This window comes from Chiloscyllium punctatum, chromosome 52 (genome assembly GCF_047496795.1).
Source record: "Chiloscyllium punctatum isolate Juve2018m chromosome 52, sChiPun1.3, whole genome shotgun sequence".
NCBI classification, from domain to species: domain Eukaryota; kingdom Metazoa; phylum Chordata; class Chondrichthyes; order Orectolobiformes; family Hemiscylliidae; genus Chiloscyllium; species Chiloscyllium punctatum.
The window spans coordinates 13204299-13222935 of NC_092790.1; the positions used below are offsets into that span (position 1 = coordinate 13204299).

At 42.4% G+C, this 18637-nt stretch overlaps 1 protein-coding gene, 2 long non-coding RNA genes and 1 pseudogene across 3 annotated transcripts in view; 3 read left to right on the forward strand and 1 right to left on the reverse strand.

The window, feature by feature from the left end:
• Positions 1 to 18637, reverse strand: part of LOC140470765 (uncharacterized) — a 186550-nt gene that overhangs the window by 44618 nt on the left and 123295 nt on the right. The gene's annotated exons all lie outside the window — the stretch shown is intronic.
• The window catches only part of LOC140470791 (uncharacterized), a 212184-nt gene that overhangs the window by 2134 nt on the left and 191413 nt on the right, over positions 1 to 18637 (forward strand). The gene's annotated exons all lie outside the window — the stretch shown is intronic.
• Positions 13932 to 14704, forward strand: LOC140470961 (histone H2B 7-like). The gene has a single exon (XM_072566885.1). It carries the CDS (start codon positions 13948 to 13950, stop codon positions 14326 to 14328), a length of 381 nt encoding a protein of 126 aa, XP_072422986.1. The 5' UTR covers positions 13932 to 13947; the 3' UTR covers positions 14329 to 14704.
• LOC140470694 (histone H2A-like) lies at positions 15832 to 16297 on the forward strand (annotated as a pseudogene).

An 18637-nucleotide genomic window follows, 5' to 3' on the forward strand; every position in this document is an offset into this window, starting at 1 on the left:
AAAAGTATGTAGCTATGCACTGAGAAAATCTGACAGTATCTTGAAGAACAGCCCGTGATATTATTCCTCCCAGTCAGAGCCTGCACTATAGGATTTGAAAAACCCTTTGACTTTCTATTATACATGACACCAAACAAATGCACTGAGCAGAAACTGACTGGTACAGATTGTATTCCCACAGTAATGACTGTGCTTATACATTCACAGAGCAGTCAGATTGGTAGCTATATTCTGATGTTCATATTGCAGTAAAGTGTATATGCAGATTGCTAATTGCACGCTCTAACACATATAGCAGAAATCGACAGGGAGAAATTCAGAACTATGTTTACACACCAGAACTAGCAGCTACAAATTGCTAAGCACATTCACATATTCACAACACAGAAGCTGATAGGGAAAGATTGTGAAATCACTCACACATTCACATGGCAGACACTGACGGTTACAGATTAATAACTGCACACTCAGATACACAGAGCTGAAACTGACAGGGCCAATTGGTAAATACACTCAGACATTCACATTGTAGTTACTGACAGAGAAAGTTTGATAACAAATCTATCATATCAACAAAGCAGAAACTGACAGGAACAGATTAATAATAACAGTCTCAGTTTCATATTGCATGAACTGACAAATATAGTTTGATAACTGATCTCACAGTTTCACAGAGCAGAATCTGACAAGTCCAGATTGAAATCAATATTCAGTTTGACAAGCAAAAAATGACAGGTGTAGAATGACAACGACCCTCTCACAATCAACATTAGAACCTGAAGGTATAGATGCATATCTATACTTATATTCACATGGCAGAAACAGACATAGCTTGATAACTACAGTTGTCTATTCACGTTGCAGTAACTGACTGGGATAGATTGATGATGACACAACACATTCATATGACAGAAACTGAGGTACAGATCGATAACTAAAATCACATATGGATGTAGGAGAAGCTGACAGGTACAGATTGATAATTATACTCTCATTCACATTGCAGAAACTGAGATTGAGAACTGCACCCACATATTCACATAGAAAGTGACAGATACAGATTTGATAACCCACGGCCACACATACATATTGCAATAAATGACAGGGACTGGTTGGCCCACCCTATGATATAATGCAGAAAAGGTGAACAAACAATGTCATTTATTCAAATTATCAATACAGCTTCCCACAACATCCTGGGATAGACTTGATGCGGTCCCAGAGTTTGAGACATCTTTCTGTTTTTTTTAAACACCTCTCGCACCTCCTCTTTTGGCATTTGGACTGTTTTCAAGATATCAATGTTTATTTCCCCAAGTTTCCTAGTCTTCACAGGGACAGAATGATAAGCAAATTCATATTTACAACTAGGGGAAAACTAACAGGGAGAGAATGGTAATTACACACATTCACAAACCAGAAACTGATAAGTGCAGATTAATAACTACACTCTCAGATTTACAGAACAGAAACCGATGGGGACAGCAATATAACTGCTTTCAGGAATGGACCCGGACCATAGAACAGGCCATCACCAGAATAGGACCACACACCACAAAAAAAGGCACTAAAAGAAAAAAATGGCCAAGCTAACACACAACAGAGAGGACAACACAACACATGCCTGTGTTAGAAATCGCCCCCACAGACAACTCACAGACATGGATGGAACAATACTGGCCAAGACAGCAGACCTCCTAGCAGCACTATAATGCACATTCAGAAACAATGGATTGACAGAAGAGACACAACAAACAGTGAGACAAAGTCTTGTACCCCTGCTAACAAGGAAAAGACAAACACATAACCTCAAAACCAAGGAGAGGAAGCACTAGAAATGATAAGAACATAATCATACTAACAGCAGACAAAAGCAGAATGACGGTCATCCTGGACAAAGCAGAGTACATCCAGAAAGTGCAACAACTACTTGCAGATACCAACACCTACAATAAGAGAGAGTTTGACCCCACCCCACAGCTCACCAATAGGATAAACAACACACTGAGGAAACTGTAAAAAAAAAGGATAGATAACCAGGTTTGACCGACAGAGAATGAAACCTGAAACCAACACCACCCCCAGATTCTATGGACTACCTAAAGTGCACAAACCAGACATCCCACTCAGACCCATCGTATCGCTACCAGGAACACAATCACACAAACTGGCTAAAGAACTACATCAGAAACTGAAACACCTGATCAGTGGATCCAGACACCATACAGTCAACACAGGAATTCTTGGACATCATCCAAAATATACATATAGACAAGAAAGAAACTATGGTCTCATTCAATGTAACGGCACTGTTCACCTCTATCGACAAAACCCTTGCCAGAGAAACAATAGCCAACCTGCTGGACATACAGAACAGACAACAAGACGGGAAACTATCAACAAAGACTGCATACTCAAACCACTGGACCTGTGCCTCACAACACACTTCACATTCAACAACCAAATATATGAACAAATCAATGGCACACTCATGGGTTCATGCATCTCTGGACTCAGCAGAAGCTGTAATGCAAAGATTAGAACAAACAGTCTTACCACAAATGCAACCCAACCTCTGGGTCAGATATTTAGATGACACCTTTGTAATCATTAAAAAAACAGAAATAGAGAACACACACCGGATCATCAACGCCACACTCACAGAAATCAGATTCACTGGAGAGGAAGAAAAGGACAACCAACTCCCATTCCTAGACGTGATGGTACAGAGAACACCGAATGGAGAATTCACCACAAAGGTATACAGGAAAGCCACACACACAGACCAAGTCCTGAACTACGAAAGCAACCACCCTGACACACACAAAAGAAGTTGCATCAAGACACTGTACAAAATGGCCACAACACACTGCAGCACACCAGAACTGTAAAAAGAGGAAGGAGAACACCTCTACAATGTATTCGCCAAAAATGGATACCCCCGCAATTTCATCAACAGATGCCTAAGGAAAAGACAATGGAATGAGGACATGCCACTACCCAAAAGGACTAGCCACGTTACCATACATCAAGAACATTTCTGAACTGACAGCCAGATTACTTCGACCACTAGAACTCATAACAGCACACAAACCGACAGCCACTCTCAGACAACAACTCACCAGGATAAAGGACCCGATACCCAGCATGAGCAAAACCAATGCAGTGTACAAAATCCAATGCAAGGACTGTACAAAACACTACATAGAACAAACAGGAAGACAGCTATCCATGAAAACCAACTAGCCACGAAACGACACGACCAGCTATCCTTAGTAGCTACACACGCAGATTACAAGCAACATGAGTTCAATTGGGACAACACTACTATTATAGGATAAGCCAAACAGAGAACAGCCAGGGAATTCCTAGAGGCATGGAACTCATCCACAGATTCAATCAATAAGCACATCGACCTGGACCCAATATACTGGCCACTGCAGCGGACAGCTGGAACTGACAACTGGAAGCGGCAGAGACAAACCACTATAAATGTCGGAGGATACATCACAGAAGCGCTTCACAGGAGGCTCCCAAGCACTGAGGTTGTCACCTAGACAGGGGACGAAACACCTGCAACACAAATTCCCAGCTCGGCGAACAGAACCACAACAACGAGCACCTGAGCTACAAATCTTCTCACAAACCTTGACTACCTTTTCATATTCATATTGCAGAAAATGATGGGTTTGATATAATGAATATGTTTGTCTTTTTACAAGCAGAAACATTCAGGGATATATTAATAATTGCATTCATACATTCACACATCTGAAACTGACAGATACAAATCAAAAACTAAACTCATTTTTTGTCACAGAAACTGAGACACATAGATTGATACTTGCACTCATACATTCAGATAGCAGAAACAAAAAGGCACATGGATAACTGCGCTCACTTAGCGGAAACCGACAAGCACTTTGCCACAGCATATCCTAACAGGTAAACATTTATAAGTACACTTTCAAATTCAGAGGAAAAAAACACACTGTCACGTACAGTTTGGTAACGATACTCAAAAATAACTGAGCAGAATCTCACAGGTACATACTGGTAACTACGCTCTCTCATTGACCTCGCAGAAATTGACACATGCAGACTGATAATTACACTGACACATTCACAGCACAAACTGACAGGAACAGGTTGACAACTACCCTCATTCATTCACGTAGCAGAAACAAACAGGTACAGATGATAACCACTACTTACATATTCACACAACAGAATGTCACAGTCACAAATTGATAACTGGACTCAAACATTTATATGACAGAAACTGACATACATTTTGATTAAGGCATTCAGACATTACCAAACCAGGATAAATGTTCATATCAACACACACACACACGGATAGGTTGGGAAATACACATTCATATTCACATAGTGGAAACTGACATGTCTATATTGATGACTATATTTGGATGTTCACAAAGCAAAGAGATTGATAACTGCACCATGTTCATAGAACAGAATCTGACAGGTAGAGATTAATAACTATATTTCCAAATGCACATTGTTGAACCTGATAAGTTTACAAGTTGATAACTTCATTCACATGTTCACAACACAGATACTAACAAGGAATGATTGTTATGTGCACTCATATATTAACCAAGCAGAAACTGACTGGTACAGATTGATAACTAAACTCACATGTTGAAATGACAGGAACTGAAAGGTACAGACTGATAGCAACACTCTCATTCTCATAGCTTGTACTGCCAGTTATTGGTTGATATGTACACTCTCATTTACACAGCAAAAACTGGCAGGTATAATTTAATTGCTTCCTTGGATATATGGAGGAGACACTAACAGGGACAGATTACACTCTTCTAGTCACATAACAGAAAACCACAGGTACAAACTGATAACACTTCCACTTTCACACAACATAAACTCACCGATACAGTTTGAAAAGTACACTCAATTTCGCACAGAATCTGACAGGTAGAGATTGAAAACTGCACTCTCATATTGACTTGGCAGAAACAGATTGGCATAGATTCAAACCTGTGCTCACATATTCTCATTGATGAAACTGACTGCTAAGCTTCTGTATATGCAGAGAAAATTTTCTGACAAGTATAATTTGATAAATACACTCATATATTCACAATGCAGAGACTGACAGGAAGAGTCGCTCCTGAATTTCTCATATTCACACAGCAGAATTGGTCAGGGATAGACTGACAATTTCACACAAGTATTCAGCCAGGAAAGCTGACAAGTATGGATTGGTAACTGTATTTACAGATGCACATACATTCTGACAAGGACAGATCAAAACTAAACTCTCAGGAAAACTCAAAGCAGAATATGACAAATACAGAATGATTAATGCATTTACACATTCACAAATCCAAAAGTGACAGTTACAGATTAATAACTAAACACTCTGATTCAGAGAACAGAAACTAATGAGGAAAGGTTGATCAATTCACTTTCACATTGCAAAGACAGACAGCAATAGATTGACACATAAGCCACAGACACAGAGCAGAAACTGAACGGTGCAGATTGATAACTACACACATGCATGGACACAGCAGAAAGTGACATGACAGATTGATAACTACAGTCTCATATTCTCATTGCAACAACTGACAGCAACACATTATTTGACAATCACTTGCTCATTTCACAAGACTGACAGGTAGAGACTGAAAATGACAGTCACATTCACACAGCAGAATCTGACAGGCACACCTGGATAACAGCACTCTCACATTCACATTGATTGAAACTGACAGGTATATGTTGATAAATGCATTCACCTATTAACAAACCACAACCTCTCAGGGACAGGTTATTACTGACATTCTCAGATTAACAGAGCAAAAACTAACAGGGATAGGATGGTCAATAAGCCCACACATTCACATTGTGGAGACTGACAAATACATATTAATAGCTGTACTTTGATATTTACAAGCAGAGATGGATAACTCCATTCAAATATTCATACAGAAGAAATTGACAAATACAAATTGATAAATACATTTACATATCCACAAAACAGAGACTAATAGGAATAAATTGAGAAATACATTCAGGTTGCAGAAATGGGCAGTGCTCTCAGCAGCAGGGTTATGGGCTGGTTGCAAGAAGGTGGAATTAGAATGGCCGTCTGGTGTCTTTGGGTTGGAATGGACATGATAGGACAAATGGACCTCTTATGTGCAATGTCATTTCAATGGATCTATAGTTCAATGTTAATTTGTCCCTGTGAGTCACTGCTATGTGAATACATAAGTAATTTCAGAAAGGCTTAGAAGGACAGAATGTGAGAGTGTGGTTGTCATTCACAAAGTAGGAATTGAAGTGATTAGTTCAAAAACGAAATTGATTCCCAGCCCCGCTTGCATTAGATTGCCCCATTCATGGAGATATACAGTTATTGGCTAGTTTCTGGACCTCACTCAATTGGTATTGAATTAACAAAAAGAAAACTCACCAGACATGGAGCAAGAGTAGAATCAGACACGTTTGAATTCCTGGCTTTAAATACAATATCCTCATGATTATTAGCTGAATGTTGCATTGATCAGGTAAAGATGGTCAAACTGGGCTGATGGTGATTTACAGGGGATTTCTATTCTGTCTTCGTCCAGGCAAATACTTGAAGGACCAGGACAATGTAATATTCCCTCGGTACGAAGCCAAGTGTGACCAGCTGCTTTGAACAAATAGTAGGTATGTTACCGCTGTCAGAGCAAAGAACGTATTTTGCACAGTCAAAGCAGATTGGGTCAGCTACTCGTGGAACTCAATTTGAGAGAGAGATGTTCAAACAACAGAGAAAATGTAAGTTTGTTTTTTTTTCTCACAATTGACAATGCACATGTGTCCAGTTTGAACAAATGTCACTGTTCACAACTCACTGACATTTGCACAATTTTGAAACTGGAAAGTCTGAATTCTTGTCCAAAATATACAAACAAGAACTGAAACAAATATGCCTAAAATCACTCTCATGGCAAGTATTGCATAATGAATCACACCCTCGCAGAGAATATTTGTGGCTGCCAGAGAATTATGTCCCTTTGACAATTAGAAACTGACAAGCATGCATTGATATCTTTGTTCACTCGTTCAATTGGCAGAAACAGGCAAAAAGACATTGATGATGACGCACCCCTTCTGGGCACTGTCATGGAGAGATTCATGACACTCAGATGTTCATATGATAGAAAGTGACACACACTCTCATATTTTCATTGCACATTCCAACAGGAACGGTTTGACAACTACACTTCCACATTCAGATATCAAAAAGTATCAGTCACAGATGAATAATTGTGCTCAAATGTTCATCGAATCAGAAACTGATATTTCAGATCTATAATCAAACTCAACTACTGTCAGGAAGAGACCGAAGGTCGCAGGATTAAAAAAAAACTGACAGGTACAATATGATAACTAAAATTACATTCATAAATTGGAAACCAGCACGGACAGATTGGTAAATCCACTCACATTTTTACACAATAGTAACTGTCCGAGAAAGATTAATAAGTGCACTCCCATATTCACAATGCAGAAACTGACAGGAACAAGTTGATAACACTCCCATTTCACAGAACATGAACTGACAGGTACAGTTTGATAACTATTCACAGAACAAAGTTTGACAGCCATATATTGACACTCGCACTTTTACACCGAGCAGAAATTGACAGATACAGATTGATAACTAAACTCACATTCACACAGCAGAAACTGAGAGGGTAGATTTATAACAACAGTCTCCCGCTTGAATTACAATAACTAACAGGAACACATTAATTTCAACATTTACATGAACATGTGACAAGAATGGATCGGTTGATAAATGAAGTTTCGTATTCACAATGCCAGAAATGAGAGGTGGAGACTGTGTGATGGTGCTGTGGATTTAAGAGGTTTATTTTGTCCCTTTGTTCTTGATGAGCAAATTTAAGGCAGAGAATCCGAGCCACTAGAGCAAACAATTTGAGGCCGATTGGGTATCTTTACAGAAAGCTGAAGACTCATCAACAGAAATACTTCATGTTTCAGAAGGAGACCTTGAGTTTGTTATTTTTGGAGAAATTTAACAACCAAAATTACAGACCGTTTCGATGAAGCTTATTATCACAGTCATTCAATTTGCAAATTAAATACATGGCAGGACGAGAGAACCTGTTGTCGTGACTTTGATGAAAAAAAATGGAAACGTTTCACAGCAGGAAACATTGGACTGTCGTAGTGAGTGTTTGCATGCTTAGAGTCAACAAAATGTACAGGTATTGTGTACTAATAGTGTACTGCTAAACAATTTTTAAAAATTAGGCCATCCCTGTATATTGATAGATTCTTTTTAAGAGGGGTGGAAGGTTTGATGATATTGTGGCTTTAAGATATTTCTTTTGTCCTTTCTTTCTTGTTGAGGAGAGATTTTATGGCAGAAGTGTGGAAAGGTCTACCAGAGACACTAGAGTAAACAGTTTGAGGCTGTTTTTAAAGTTGACAACAAAAGCAGCCTGAATTGGTGTGGTAAAGCTCTCACAGAATGACATTTTTAGTTTGGCTTTCAGCAAAACTGTTGGTATCTTGAAGACAAGAAAGCTAGTTTTCCCCTCTCAGTTACAGACAGGAGCTGCAGATTCTCTTTCTGCTACTGGAGTCGGATGTGAGACTATTTTATGGAATTTGCCTTTTGCCAAAGATGTTTATGGGATATTACTGTATCGGAACAGTTAAGTAGGAAGAGTTATTGTATGCATTATTCTGTTAAATATTCCAATAGAGTTCAGTTGTTCCAATTCCTTTTTTTGTGTGTGTTGTATGTTAACTATTGTGGATATGACAAAATACACCTTTTAAAACAACACTATCACTCTCAATGATTGCTACACTCATATTCACATAACAGAAACGGACTGGTACAGATAGATAACTACACTGCCATTTTTGCAGCACATTATAGCTAGACTGGCTGTAATGTAATGAGGGGTACGTCAAGTTCCAAGCAATTGATTGTGATAAGGCTCTCTCTACTCAGAGGCACAGACAGACATTTCTGCAGCCAGCAGTGAAAAATCAGAATGGTGTATTGTCTCCAATGGTGCCAGAATAAAGGATATCGCAAGGAGGGTGCAGAATATTCTCAGAGGGAAGAGGGCCCAGCAGGAAGTGATTGCATACATCAGAACTAATAAGATAGGAAAGGAAAGGATGAGATTCTGAAGGGAGAAGACAGAAAGTTAGGCAGGAATTTAAAATGGAGGTCCTCGAGGGTACTAATATCTGGATAACTTCCATTGTTCAGAGCTAGTGGGATTGCAGGACAGAGCAGATGAATGTGTGATTGAGGAGCTGGTATAAAGGAGATGGGTTCATTGGAATCTCTTGTGAGATAGAAGTGACCTGTACAAGAAGGACAGATTTCACCTGAAGTGGAAAGGAACTAATATAATGTTAGGGAGATTTGCTAGAGCTGCTTGGAAGGATTTAAACTAGTAAGGTGGGGGACCTAGGGAAAAAGTGAGGGAAGAGATAAATGTGAGACTGGTACAGCTGCGAAAAGGAGTGAGTCAAACAGTCAGGGCAGGCAGGAACAAAACAGAGAATAAGGTAGGACTAAAGTGTTCCCCAACTGTGACTTGGCGAACATTGACTAGCTCATATGCTGCAGGCAGGGATGCCCCGGGGATTGGTTCATTGGGAAGACTGAGCAGACACTATGACAATGGATGATGGACACTACACAACAATTCCCAGGCAAGGGTGTTCCCTTCCAGTCGGGAACACTTCATCTGTCCAGGATATTCGGCCTAGGATCTTCGGGTAACTATCCTGCAAGGCGGAATACGGGACAAGCAACATCACAAAGTGGCCGAGAAGAGGCTGATAGCCCAGTTTGGTAGCCCAGTGGGACCTTGGGTTCATGTCACACTCCAGGTGACCCCAATGAACTCCGTCACAGACACACACGCACACCTCCAACCCCCGCCGCCCCCCCCCCAACACACACATTCTTCCTTTCTGTCTGTCTGTCTCTCATTCTCTGTCTCCCTCTCCCTCTGTCTCCCTCTCCCTCTGTCTCTCTCTCTCTCTCCCTCTGTCTCCCTCTCCCTCTGTCCTCCTCTCCCTCTGTCTCTGTGTCTCTGCCTGCCAAGTACACACATAAAGGTTTATGCGGTGAATCTGTATTTGCAGAATTTTATTTTGTTCAAAAATGCAAAATCTACAGTCAATCCATGTAAGATTCTGTAAATCCCACTTTACAAATAGAACCGGTCTGACTGCAGATTAGGACACAAACAGACTTTAACCTCACACCTTGAAAGCATTGCCTGGGCTGAGATCACACATTTTCTTAGAACACCTAAAGTTATCTTGGGACTGTGACTATGACTTAAAAGGAATTCTGGGGTTTATTTATTAAACAACCAAAACTAGAAAAGCCATTTTAAAAGATGAAACACTTAATTACTTATTGTTTAATGTATATTAGCCACACAATATTGTAATCTTTTGCTATAAATTCTGTATTTTATGGTCTTGCGTCACAACCACCTGATGAAGAAGAGGCACTAGGAAAGCTAGTCCTTCCAAATAAACCTGTTGGACTATAACCTAGTGTTGTGTGAGTTTTAACTCTGAAGATTCACATTGAGTCCCTACCTAACCATTCACAGTGAGGTTAACGTTCCTGCAAACTACCCAATCAGGAACCAGGCTTTCCCCCATTAGCATTGTGACGCCTTCACTGGATCAAAACCGAGCTCCGAGCCCACTTTCCCTTATCCTTTTCTGATATTAGATAGAACATAGAGAACATAGAACAATACAGCACAGAACAGGTCCTTCAGCCCATGATGTTGTGCTGACCATTGATCCTCATGTATGCACCCTCAAATTTCTGTGACCATATGCAGTCTCTGAAATGTCTCCAATGAACTTGTTTCCACAACTGCTGCTGGCAACGCATTCCATGCTCTCATAACTCTCTGTGAAAAGAACCCACCTCTGACATCCCCTCTATACTTTCCTCCAACCAACTTAAAACTACGACCCTTCATGTTAGCCATTTCTGCCCCGGGAAATAGTCTCTGGCTATTGATTCTATCTATGCCTCTCATTATCTTGTATACTTCAATTAGGCCCCCTCTCATCCTCCTTTTCTCCAATGAAAAGAGTTCGAGCTCAGTCAACTTCTCTTCATAAGATAAACCCTCCAGTCCAGGCAGCATCCTGGTAAACCTCCTCTGAACCCTCTCCAAAGCATCCACATCCTTCCCATAATAGGGCGACCAGAACTGGACGCAGTGTTCCAAGTGCGGTCTAACCAAAGTTTTATAGAGCTGCAACAAGATCTCAAGACTCTTAAACTCAATCCCCCTGTTAATGAAAGACAAAACACCATATGCTCTCTTAACCACACTGTCCACTTGGGTGGCCATTTTAAGGGATCTATGTACCTGCACACCAAGATCCCTCTGTTCCTCCACACTGCCAAGAATCCTTTCCTTAATCCTGTACTCAGCTTTCAAATTCGACCTTCCAAAATGCATCACCTCACATTTATCCAGGTTGAACTCCATCTGACAGCACTCAGCCCATCTCTGCATCCTGTCAATGTCCTGCTGCAGCCTACAACAGCCCTGTATACTGTCAACGACACCTCCAACCTTTGTGTCATCTGCAAACTTGCTGACCCATCCTTCAATCCCCTCATACAAGTCATTAATAAAAATTACAAACAGTAGAGGCTCAAGGACAGAGCCCTGTGGAGCACCACTCACCACTGACTTCCAGGCAGAATATTTTCCTTCTACTATCACTCGCTGTCTTCTGTTGGCCAGCCAATTCTGTATCCAGACAGCTAAGTTCCCCTATATCCCATTCCTCCTGACCTTCTGAATGAGTCTTCCATCGGGAACCTTATCAAATGCCTTGCCGAAGTCCATATACACCACATCCACAGCTTGACCCTCATCAACTTTTCAGGTCACATCCTCAAAGAACTCGATAAGGTTTGTGAGGCATGACCTGCCCCTCACAAAGACATGTTGACTGCATTTAATCAAGTCATGCTCTTCCAGATGGCCATAAATCCTATCCCTCAGAATCCTTTCTAACACCTTCAGATGACAGGCGTGAGAATTACTGGTCTGTAATTGCCGGGGATTTCCCTATTTCCTTTCTTGAAGACAGGAATTACATTTCTTCTCTCTAGTCCTCAGGTACGACTCCAGTGGAGAGCTAGGATGCAAAGATCTTCGCAAGTTGTGAAGCAATTGCATTTCTTGTTTCCCAAAGAAGCTGAGGACAAATCTGGGCCTGGCAACTTATCAATCTTAATGTTTGACAAAATTTTCAGCACATCAGCTTCCTCTATCTTTATCCGGTCCAGCATGCACACCTGCTCTTCAAAGATTTCATTCACTACAAACTTTGTTTCTTTCATAAAGACAGAAGCAAAAAACTCATTTAGGGCTTCCCCTACCTCCTCAGATTCCACACACAAGTTCCCTATGCTATCCCTGATCGGCCCTACTCTTTCTTTGACCATTCTCTTACTCCTCACATAAGTATAAAATGCCTTTGTGTTCTCCCTAATCCATTCTGCCAAGCCTTTCTCATGCCCCCTCCTGGCTCTCCTCAGACCATTTTTAAGCTCCTTCCTCGCCTGCCTGTAATCCTCTAGAGCTGAGCTTGACCCTAGCTTCCTCCACCTTATTGTAAGCTACCTTCTTCCTTTTGACGAGAAGCTCCACCGCTCTCGTCATCCAAGGTTCCTTTATCTTACCCCTTCTTGTCTGTCTCAGAGGGACATATTTATTCATCACTTGTAACAACTGTTCCTTAAACAGTCTCCACATGTCTATAGTGCCTTTACCATGGAACAATTGCTCCCAGTCCATGCTTCCTAACTCATGTCTAATCGCATCATAGTTTCCTCTTCCCCAATTAAATATCCTCCCATTTTGCCTAATTCTCTCCTTCTCTATAGCTATGTAGAATGTGAGGCAGTTGCGCTCATTATCATCAAAATGCTCTCCCACCACAAGATCTGATACCTGCCCTGGTTCGTTTCCGAGCACCAAGTCGAGAATGGCCTCTCCCCTCATCGGCCTGTCAACGTACTGAGTTAGGAAACCCTCCTGAACACACCTTACAAAAACAGCTCCATTCAAATCTTCTGCTCGAAGGAGGTTCCAATCAATATTGCGAAAGTTAAAGTCACCCATTACAACAACCCTATTAGGTCCACACACTCCCAAAATCTGTCAACGTATGCTTTCTTCAATCTCCCTGCTGCTATTGGGGGGGTCTGTCGTAAACACCTAACGAGGTGACTGCTCCCTTGCTGTTCCTAATTTCCACCCATACTGACTCAGTTGGCAGATCTTCCTCGACAATGGAAGCTTCTGTAGCTGTGATCCCCTCCCTGATTAGTAGTGCTACACCCCCTCGTCTTTTCCCAGCTCCCTATTCTTTTTAAATGCTCTAGACCCTGGAACATCCAGCCACCATTCCTGCCCTTGAGAAACCCATGTCTCTGTTATGGCCACAACATCATAGCACCAGGTACTGATCCATGCTCTAAGTCCATCACTTTTATTCCTGATACTCCTTGCGTTAAAGCAAACACACTTTAACTGATCCCTTCGTTCCTTCCCACTAGCTGGTCTACTCTTGCTATTGCCTCATCTGCATCAACTCTCACCTCTGGTATACAGCTCAGGTTCCCACCCCCCTGCCATACTAGCTTAAACCCTCTCGAACTACTGGAGCAAACCTTCCACCCAGGACATTGGTCCCCTTCCAGTTCAGATGCAACCCGTCCATCTTGTACAGGTCCCACCTTCCCCCAATTATCTCCATATCTGAAGCCCTCCCTCCTACACCAGCTGCGTGTTAAGGTGCGCCCGCTCCCTGTTCCTCACCTCGCTATCTCGTGGGACGATGGCAGAGGAAAGGAAAGCACAGCAAGCGTCCAAGAAGGGCGCTAAGAAAGCGGTGAAGAGAGTGCCAGCGAAGGGCGGTAAGAGGAGGAGTCGGTCCAGGAAACAAAGTTACTCCATCTACATCTACAAAGTGATGAAGCAGGTTCACCCCGACACCGGCATCTCCTCCAAGGCCATGAGCATCATGAACTCGTTCGTCAACGATATTTTCGAGCGTATCGCGGGGGAGGCTTCCCGCCTGGCCCATTACAACAAGCGCAGCACCATCAGCTCCCGGGAGATCCAGACCGCCGTGCGGCTGCTGCTGCCCGGGGAGCTGGCCAAGCACGCCGTGTCGGAGGGCACAAAGGCGGTGACCAAGTACACCAGCTCCAAGTGAAGGACCGCACTGAAACACACACACATCCACAACCCAAAGGCTCTTATAAGAGGCACCTACAACTTCCTTGCAACGGCTGAACCATTATGTTTCTGGGTTTGTACAATTAATGTCTCTGCGACAGTTGTGTTTATAAATATTGTGTAAATTGATGAGTGATCGCTGATCGCTGATCCTCTGCGCGCCTTATTCTCGGACGCAGTCGTGTATATCCTGTACCCACTGCCTGGGGACAGAGATCACGTTAAATTCCGCGGAGTTATTTCTCATGTGCCGGTGTTACTCTTTGTTACTCGATCAGGTCGGGAACTGCAAGCCCCGGTGGTGGGTTGGGGGGCGGTGGCACGATCTTTGAGTTTTACCCCCTGTTAACAAAAGTGCCCCAGCACCCGTCCATCTTGTACAGGTCCCACCTTCCCCCAATTATCTCCATATCTGAAGCCCTCCCTCCTACACCAGCTGTACAGCCACGTATTAAGCTGCGCCCGCTCCCTGTTCCTCACCTCGCTATCTCGTGGGATGATGGCAGAGGAAAGGAAAGCACAGCAAGCGTCCAAGAAGGGCGCTAAGAAAGCGGCGAAGAGGGCGCCAGTGAAGGGCGGTAATAGGAGGAGTCGGTCCAGGAAAGAAAGTTACTCCATCTACATCTACAAAGTGATGAAGCAAGTTCACCCCGACACCGGCAGGTCGGGAACTGCAAGCCCCGGTGGTGGGTTGGGGGGCGGTGGCACGATCTTTGAGTTTTACCCCCTGTTAACAAAAGTGCCCCAACACCCGCCGACAATCAAAAGAAACGTTTCTCTCTGAGTTCTATTTTACTTTATTTTTCATTTCCAAATCACCGCACAAATATTGTCCGGATGCTGATTGTGGTAATTGAGGCTTTCTGCTGTTGGTGAGAGATATTCAAAATGAGCCGAAATAAAACCAGAACACCTCCAGAAATGGCACTGTAAATGTGGAGCTTTTACTGATCTATGAACGTGTGCTGTCGGGAGTGCAACGTTAAAATATTCTCGAAAGCCTGCGTTCGCTATTGATCCGCTCATTCATGAGAATGTAATCTCATGTTTTATCAGTAAATCGGGGTGCTGTTGCAATGTGAAATAAATTATTAGTTCCGGAGTGCAGGGTTTCGCGCCTTTTCTGTTTAATGTACAGAAAATTTCATTCGAAATCAGAAATGGACAGATTCAAGTAGACTTGGGTATGAGGTAAAGGGAGATAATGGAACGTGTACATGTCGATTGTAAAAGTAAATTAACTCGAGTAATTGTGCATTCCTCAGTACAAATCTACATATTGGCGGGCTTTTCAAATTGGAAAGAAGGCGTTTGATGATTTGGTGCCGGTACTTTCCGCCCTCCTCCCCGTGCCCTCTCCGGATTGGGGAATGAGACAGATATCTGAATTGGAATTGAAACAATATTAGGAGGGGCTGAACAATGGGACCAATCAGAAACGGCCGCCCCACCATCCCTCCCGAAGGTATAAGAGGCCGCAATGTGGGCGGAGTCCAGCATTCTCTGTGATAGTGTTTGAGAGTTTGTGGCAATGTCTGGAAGAGGAAAGGGCGGTGGGAAAGGTCGCGCCAAGGCGAAGTCTCGGTCGTCCCGGGCTGGCCTGCAGTTCCCGGTGGGCCGTGTTCACAGGCTCCTGAGAAAGGGTAACTATGCTGAGCGTGTGGGTGCCGGAGCGCCGGTCTATCTGGCTGCGGTGCTGGAGTATCTGACGGCTGAAATCCTGGAGCTGGCCGGCAACGCGGCCCGGGACAACAAGAAGACCCGCATCATCCCCAGGCACCTACAGCTGGCCGTGCGCAACGACGAGGAGCTCAACAAGCTGCTGGGAGGGGTGACCATCGCTCAGGGCGGGGTGCTGCCTAATATCCAGGCCGTGCTGCTGCCCAAGAAAACTTCCGCTGCTGGATCCGCTAAAAAGTGAAGAGAGTATTCTTGAATCTGACAACCCAAAGGCTCTTTTAAGAGCCACTCACAGCATCTGTGAAAGGAGTTCTCCCTTCCATCAGATTGAATTACCTTCCTGTGGTTACTTGTCTTTAATCGTCATTCTATAAATACCATTATTCAGTCCCTCCACTCGCTCACAGGCAGATTCACGTTACGTTGTGCTGCATTTAGGAAGAGCTGAATTGCCCCTGTGCCATAAGTAAGTTTATAATGAGTGGTCGCTGACCCTCTGTTTTATTCTCTGATGTGTTCGTGTGTGAGTTTCTTTGCCTGACCGTAGAGAGGGAGCATAATAGAGGCCACAGTCATTTTCAGCTGCTTCCAGTTTGTTGTTCTTTAATAGTCTACCAGTTCGGTAGTAACACGCCCCCATGGGGTATGAGCCTGAGTTTGATCTCCGGCAAACAGAACAAGTGCCCCATCTTTGAATTCCACGGCTAGATTCATTTTACGCGTTTTAAATTTCAGAATACCGATGGTGTTGTCTGATTGCAGAAGGCTCTGAATGAGGCGTTCTGCTGTCAAAGCTTTCAAAATGAAGAGCTCAAACCAGAACAGTTGCCTCACTGTAAGAGTCAGTCAAGCAGCATAGATACAGATCCTTTGGTCCAACCAGTCCATACCCACTATAATCTCAAACTAGACTGGTTCTAACTGCCTGTTCTTGTCCCATAGCCCTTTGAAACTTTTCTTATCATGTACTTATCAGATATGTCTTCTAAATATTGTGACTGTATCCACGTCCATCACCTGCTTTAGAAGTGAATTCCACACAAACCACATCAGCATTTCACCGTAGTTACAGATGATAAATATGTCTGAAATGGACACCTCAATTTCCTGCTTAACTTCGCACAATGTCCTGGGGTGTGCGAGATCAGATCTGAGATTTATCCAAATCTATCATCTAAGACCTCCAGCATACCTCTTTGTAATATGAGCTATTTTCAAAACATCAATATTTATTTCCCTAAGTTTACTAGCTTCCCAGTTAAAATAAAACTGATGTGAAATATTCATTCTGAACTTGTCCCATCTTCTGAGATTCAACAGAACAGCAGGGGTAAACTGGATCTACTTATTACCACATGGCCAATGTCTCCTCTCAGAATAGCTGACAAACAAAAAAAGACAATCTGCCTTAGAATTAAAACACAAGAATGGCTGAAAAGAGAGAAATGAGATTAGCAGTCTGTCCTAGCCTTAAAGTAAAGAAAATGATACCTTTGAACAAACCTAGTCCAAAGCCTTGAGTTGCAACCATCCCAGATCAGAACATGTCCACAAGCCAAACATAGGAACGTTCTCAGTTTACTCATGAAAGAGTGACTATGCAACCCGAGGAATAAATACCAGATGCAAAAGATAACAGACTGAATTCCCTATATATCAACCAGATCAACAATTAGCTATTGCGTGGTAAGCCGTTGTTTCTTCATTAGATTGCAATATTAAGCAATAATTTCTAGCTAGAGATTCTACAACATACATATAGATTCATGTCACAAATGTTTATGCCGATGTGTGAAGGTTAGGAAGTTTTCAGAAGTACCCTAATTCATCCTGGACAATGGCTATTCACAACCATTAAACACAATGTACGAAGGGTAGATGGAAATAGCTGTCCCTAAACTTAACTAGCCAGAACAGAAAGCGTCATTACAAATCTAACAGCAACTAGTTAAAACTTAAATGCCTTTGGCATTTTTATATACATAATTAGGACGATGGTAAATATAAGAGGAAAAACTGAATTTGATAAAGACAGCACATGAGATATGATAAATAATGGAACTTAAACTATATCTCCATATAAAACCAGCCCGAGAGGCCTGAAGAAATCTAGCAATTAAGTTTGGAATGTGAATGACTAAGATGCATAGAAAGATGCCAAGGATTAGAGATTATAGTGTGTTAAACACCATGAGGTCATGGGAAACTGAGACCTGCTAAAGAAATACCCATCGTTAATTATGTGTCTTATAGGATTGGGTTTATAAAGTAAGAGGGAGGAACCTAATGATTATGGTGCGTGTCATTGTTAATACTGTTTTTTTTATAATAAATTCAGGGTGCGTCATTGGTCTCTCTTCCAAGGCTGGCCTCTGGGGAGGATCCTTTGGCCCTCTCCCTGCTTTAACTGGGTTTTGCATGAATGAACATCCACTTGCCTGCCTCCTGAGTTTACATTCACTTTTCAGAGGAAAAGGCTCCCACCACCACAACAACAACTACCTCTTGGATCTTTAAAGTGTCCTACTCTCTCTTTCTAGTCACTGGTTTGCTCTGAATGCACTTGTAGAATCCCTTTGAATTATGTTAAACCGTATCTGCCAAGG

What these genes read in the sequence shown, in the direction of transcription:
- LOC140470961 (XM_072566885.1), top strand. Translation starts at nt 13,948, where the DNA reads ATGGCAGAGGAAAGGAAAGCACAGCAAGCGTCCAAGAAGGGCGCTAAG.